Below are 5,270 nucleotides of genomic sequence, written 5' to 3'. Positions count from 1 at the left end.
TTATGGGAGAAGAAAACAAACTTTTGTTTTGTTTAAGCCACTGGTTTTCAGGTTTCTGTTCCTAAGAGCCCAATACAATTCCCAACTGTTATGGAAGTTATTTAAGTAATTTTCATTCTTCTATTATTTATACTAAAGGTTTTTTTTATGTTTTAATTGTGGAAATGTTCAAACACATCCAAAATGAAACAGAGTAGACATCATTCCAGCTTTAGCAATTATCAACTCATAGCCAAACATCTTTCATTGATATCTCCCACTTTCCCCTCCTGGGTTGGGTCTTGTGGGTGGTCCTGCCTGCTCTCCTGGAAACCATGTTGTCTTTAGCCTGCCCGCAAAAGATAATCTGTGTCCCCCACCCACAGACCTAAATCCACCTTCTATGATGCCCATGGTCCCTGCCTTGGCCTCAGGTGGTGAGGTCCCCACAGTCTGTGGCTTCTTGTCTCTGTCCTAGGCCTCTTTGGGACCACCAGTCCTTTTGGCATGTCTTACCTCTCCCATCTTGGAGGTCCAGGGACTCTTGGCTACTTCCCAGCCCCATAAGGAGTATACAGGGCTCAATGAGGGCAGCCCTCAGACCCACTACTTTGGTACCTTCCTTGGCTTTTTTGTTTGTTTTGTTTTGTTTTTTGGCAGCACCACACGGCTTGTAGGATCTCAGTTCCCTGACCAGGGATTGAACCCAGGCCATGGCAGTGAAAGCCCAGAATCCTAAACACTAGGCCACCAAGGAACTCCCCCTTCCTTGGCTTTTACTACTTTTTGCCTCTGAACCATGCAGCCTCCCCCAGATTCCCCTGTGCCTACTGGGGTGACCTGAGGGGAGGAGCTAAGGACAGGATCTGGCAGCAGGCTGCAGCAGTACCTAAACCCCCTCACACTCCTCTGTCTCAGGGCAGTGAATGGGCTTTTGTCTCTTCCTGTGTGTCTGGAACTTTCTCTCCCTGCCCTGTGCCCTACCCCCTTTTGCTGTCAGAATCTGTGGTCACCCTCTTTAAGGTCACACTCTATCCTAAGTTCTTTGTTCTGAAGATATGAAAGCCCAGTTTGGGAGTGCCCAGAAAACATTTTCTTCTCAACTCAGTCCAGCCCTTCTACATAATAAGCGCTTATTTCCAGAATACTAATTTATGATGGACCTGAACAAACTTGATTTTTAGAAACAAAGCTGAACAAATATCTCTTTACACCAGCAACATCCACCCGGCAAAATGGGAGTGGGTGGGGTAGTGGTCAGAACCAGTGTCCTTCAGTAATGTGTGTGAATGTGTGTGAGTGATCAGCGGGATGTTGGTCAGCCCACTCAAGCTGCCAGACATGCATGGCAGTGGCTGTGGGCATCTCATTTAGGGTTTGGCATGTGAGAAAGAGAAAGAAGACAAGGCAGGATGGAGACCCTGGAGCAGTGGGATCAGAGCTGAGGTTGGTGATGCATGAGGTAAAGGGCTATAGAGCATGGGGTGGGCGTCTTGTGGCAAGGAGACTAGATGTAACCTGGGGACCTTTTCCAGGGCTGAAGGGGACCTGTAGGAGATGAGCCTTCACTTACTGAACTACCTTCTTAGGGACCCAGGAGGCTAGGCCCATCTGAGGGTCAGTTTATTTCTTTGTTGAACAGGCCTGGGTCACATATCTCTTGGGACCACGATGTCACCTGGGGGAGGAGCATGAATGGGGATACCAAGTCCCCCAGAGTGCTCTTAGGCTCACTCCTGACTCAAAGCTGCAAGCATGCTCCTCCCATCCCCACTTCAGTGTTTCAGTGTATTCTCAGGAAGAGTTCATTATGCAGCTCAGTTCTCAGTGATGGTGGGGAAGAGAAGAGAGGATCTATGAGATTCTGAGAGGTCTACCTCTAAGAAGTCCCACCTGTGGCCTCATCCCTGCTGAGGAGAGGATGGCTCCACAAATCTAGGCAACTAGCCACAGACCTTGCTGCTAAAAGAGCTTCTCTCCTGACTCCTGTTCTATGCTTCATTCCTCTGCCTGGGGCTCTCTGATGCCCAGCATCCATGGGGCTAGACCATCCCTGGCTTCTCAAGACCCCTGATCTTTGAAGGGACTCTTGCAGGTGGTGGTGAAGACTTTGGATGAAACTTGGCTTTCTTGGGCTGCCCCAGAGTGTCCATTATTCACACCTGTGTGGTGCCGTCTTCCTGGGATCCCCTCTACCTGGGACAAGAGGCCCAGCCTACTTTCCCCCTAACAGCCTCTCCCCATCTCAGGCCTCAGCTCTCAGGAGGGGCTGCATCTTCCTGCTTCCAAAGGTTTTTGACCCAAAGCAGCTCTGCCTCTAGATCCCCATTTTACTTTGCATTCTTAGCTCATCAGAGAGCAGAAAGCCTTGATTACCTTGAGCCCACTGAGTGTTCAGCTTGGAATTCTTCACGACTGTCCCCAGGTGGGACCACACAGGCTGATTGGCGGGCATATAACTCAGGCTGGGAAGGACTTAACTCAGCGGTTTTCAAATTGTGGCTGCACATTGAATTTCAGTGCCCAGGCCACTTCCCAGCCAATTAAAGCAGAATCTCTGGGTGGGCCCAGGCATCAGTATTTTTTTGTGTGTTTTAGGGGATTCCAATGCCCAATGTAGGTTGTGAGTCAGAGAGTTAAATTCTTGTCAGCACAGGTTTTAAACATCTCTCACTGCAGGGGTGGGCGCCTAATGGGCTAGTCACCCAGAATTCCTGTCATGTTCAGTTTGCAGACCTAACCAGTTTCCTGCCACTCACTGCTGCCAGTATGGGAGGAGAGAGCTGTGTCCGAAGCTCCTAAAAGGGGTCCCTTGGAAGAGTGAGGAACCTAGCTGCATCATTGTCACCTGCAGCTACTGGAGGTGATGGATGTTGAACTGAACTCTGAATCCTCACATCTGTCACAGCGCTTCTAGGGACTCCCTGCCCTGAATCCCAAACACACACACACACACACACACACACACACACACATACAGTGGGCCCTGTGGTGAGGGAAAACCTTACCCAGCTGCAAGGCCCATGAAGACCTCTGACTTCTGTACACCTCCCCAGCTGGTCCTCCCATCCCTTGCAAGGCCACCCATCGCAAAATTCTGGGGAGGGCCGTGGACCTCAGACTTCTGGGATGCAGGTTCAGACAAACATCATATCTGACACAGGGTGAGAGTGAGGGATCTTGGGCATGGATGACAAAGCAGAGACTGAGATATCATGTTCAGAGATGGTTGAGACATAAATGCCAAGAGATAACGAGAGACTCAGCAAAGTAGAGATCCATCAGTACCCACTCGAGGCAGGCCCAGCAGAGGGTGTGGTAGTTTGTGGGAGGGTTGGGGAAGAGAGGGAATCTTGAGGGGAGGCTGGCACAGCTGCTTCTGAAGATGTGGTAGGATTTAGAGGCTGTGTCCCCAAGCTAATGACCTCCAATGGCAGAGGGACAGCCATCCCCCCTGCCCACCCCTAATCCTCCTCTGCTTGTTTACCCACTCCAATCCCCAGGCTCTCTTTCCCCTCCCCAACCCCATGCTTGGTTCTCCCAGGGAGTGACCAGCACAGGGGAGGGAAGCCTTGTCTCTCAGCCCCTGGGGAGGGAGGCAGCAGGCACAGCTGCAGCATCTCAGCTTCTGCGCTGGCCTTCCCCAGGGGCTGGCTTTGGCTGGCCATCCCCCATTGAGGCACAGTGCTTGTCCTGCTGTTGCTCAGCTGGGGTACCCTGTCCTCCTGGCTCCCTGCTAAGCTCTGTGCTGGCCCTGAGGGCCCTGCCAATCACAGACCTGTGGAATTCTGGCCTTCCCAGCTGGCTCTGACTGCAGCCAGTCCTACCCTGAACGGAGATGGCTAGGCAGGGGCTGCAGAAAAATAAAGCCCAATGCCTACCCCAACTTGTGGAGGGAGCTCTGATCAGGCTGGCTGAGGTGTCAGAGACTGACCTGGGCCCTGAGGTTTCTTTTGGGTGCAGGATTGGTCAGGTTTGCATTAGGAACAAGGGCCTAGTGTGAGTTGCCCTGGCATGGGCTTTAAGGCGATGCCAGGAAATCTTTTTTTTTGGGTGAAAGGCAGGAAGATAAGGGGCTGATCCCTCATCTATGGGTCTGATTTCCAAAGGGCAATACCATGGTCAGTAAATGTCTTTATTGGAAGAGAGATCCAGTCTCCTTGGCTCTGCCAGCACCCTAAGTCATGAGGATTTCAATGTCGAGCTCCAGCCGGCTGGCTCTGACCTCATAGCGGCCCTGGATCAGGCCTCGGGTTTGGCTGGCATGCCAGCGCCAGTGAGACTGGATGATGCAGGCCGCTTGGTGTGCCTGGAGAAACCGTCTGCGGGCTTGCCACATTCGAACCTGTGCCTGCACCTTCACCACTGCCCACTCCTGGCAGGTGTAGAGTCTTAGTGCCAGGCGCCGTCTTTGCTCCAGCATCTTGGCCTGCATCGACCTCCACCAGCACTGGATGACCCAGGCCCTGAGTGCTGCATGCAGTAACGTCCAGCGTACCATGTTGCCACGCCACCATGACTGAATCTTTATGGCTGCCTTCTCTAACTGATCGGGGGAAGGAAGAACATGGAGATGCTCAGTGGGGTACCCTCCCACTCCTAGACCCACCTCTGGTGCTGGGAGGAAAGGGGGCCTGGCCCAGGTAGCCCTGGCCTCTCATTTCTGGGCCCCATCCATCTTACTTCCAAACCCCTACTCACCTTTAGACACTGCTCTTTATCCGCTGGGCAGATCCCTTCTATATGGGCCTCACTCACATTTTGTGTGTCCATGGCCCTGGTCTTTAGGGTCCACTCATCTATCAGTTAGGCCACCCTAGTCTTTAGCCCCGCCCTCAACTGTTAGGCACCCCCATCACTAGACTCCACCCACCTGCACACAAGGCTCCCCTCATCAGGTTCTGTCCATCCACATTTTGCCCACATCTCTTTCTCCTCTTCTTTTGTTTGTATCTCCTTAGGGATTGACCAGTCACCTTATTTATTGATTCCCATCATTTTGGGGGGCCTGCCGTTATCTCTTGCTTTCAGTTTATTTCTCAGACTTAACTGGTGTCTTAAGTCTTGCTCTTTCTACACCTTCCAGTCACTTATGTCTGTTCCTGCTGGTGGCAGTGAAGAGAGAGATTCATGCGGCTTTCCTTCAAGTAAGGGATTTTACTTAGGACTACTCATCACCAGTGTGGATTTACGGAAACTTAAGTGTCAGAGCCTTTGGGAGGGATCCAAGCAGTGTGTTCATGGGCTAGTATGTTTTTTGTTATATTTGTGAAAGCAAGATATTTTAGCTG

At 51.6% G+C, this 5,270-nt stretch overlaps 1 protein-coding gene across 3 annotated transcripts; it reads right to left on the bottom strand.

The window, feature by feature from the left end:
- Window positions 1-4,156: 4,156 nt before the first annotated feature.
- On the bottom strand, window positions 4,157-4,752 carry IQCF6 (IQ motif containing F6). 3 transcript variants are annotated; one of them, XM_068559479.1, is made up of 2 exons: window positions 4,681-4,752; window positions 4,157-4,525 (listed from the first exon to the last, which is right to left on the bottom strand). In XM_068559479.1, the coding sequence occupies exons 1-2, from the start codon at window positions 4,750-4,752 to the stop codon at window positions 4,157-4,159; spliced, it is 441 nt and encodes a 146-aa protein (XP_068415580.1). The 3 variants fall into 3 exon arrangements, with proteins under 3 accessions (XP_068415580.1, XP_068415582.1, XP_068415581.1); XM_068559481.1 differs by having other exon boundaries at window positions 4,738-4,752; XM_068559480.1 differs by lacking the exon at window positions 4,681-4,752 and adding an exon at window positions 4,635-4,653 and having other exon boundaries at window positions 4,157-4,530.
- Window positions 4,753-5,270: the final 518 nt, after the last annotated feature.

The sequence above is a fragment of the Eschrichtius robustus genome, chromosome 12, assembly GCF_028021215.1.
Source record: "Eschrichtius robustus isolate mEscRob2 chromosome 12, mEscRob2.pri, whole genome shotgun sequence".
Taxonomy (NCBI): domain Eukaryota; kingdom Metazoa; phylum Chordata; class Mammalia; order Artiodactyla; family Eschrichtiidae; genus Eschrichtius; species Eschrichtius robustus.
Note: the sequence above shows the minus strand (reverse complement) of the source record. Positions and strands in the feature narration are given on the sequence as shown.

What these genes read in the sequence shown, in the direction of transcription:
- IQCF6 (XM_068559479.1), bottom strand. Translation starts at nt 4,752, where the DNA reads ATGGACACACAAAATGTGAGTGAGGCCCATATAGAAGGGATCTGCCCA. An exon ending in ATAAAGAGCAGTGTCTAAAG is followed by an intron (nt 4,526 to 4,680) that starts GTGAGTAGGGGT and finishes TCCCCCGATCAG; the next exon opens with TTAGAGAAGGCAGCCATAAA.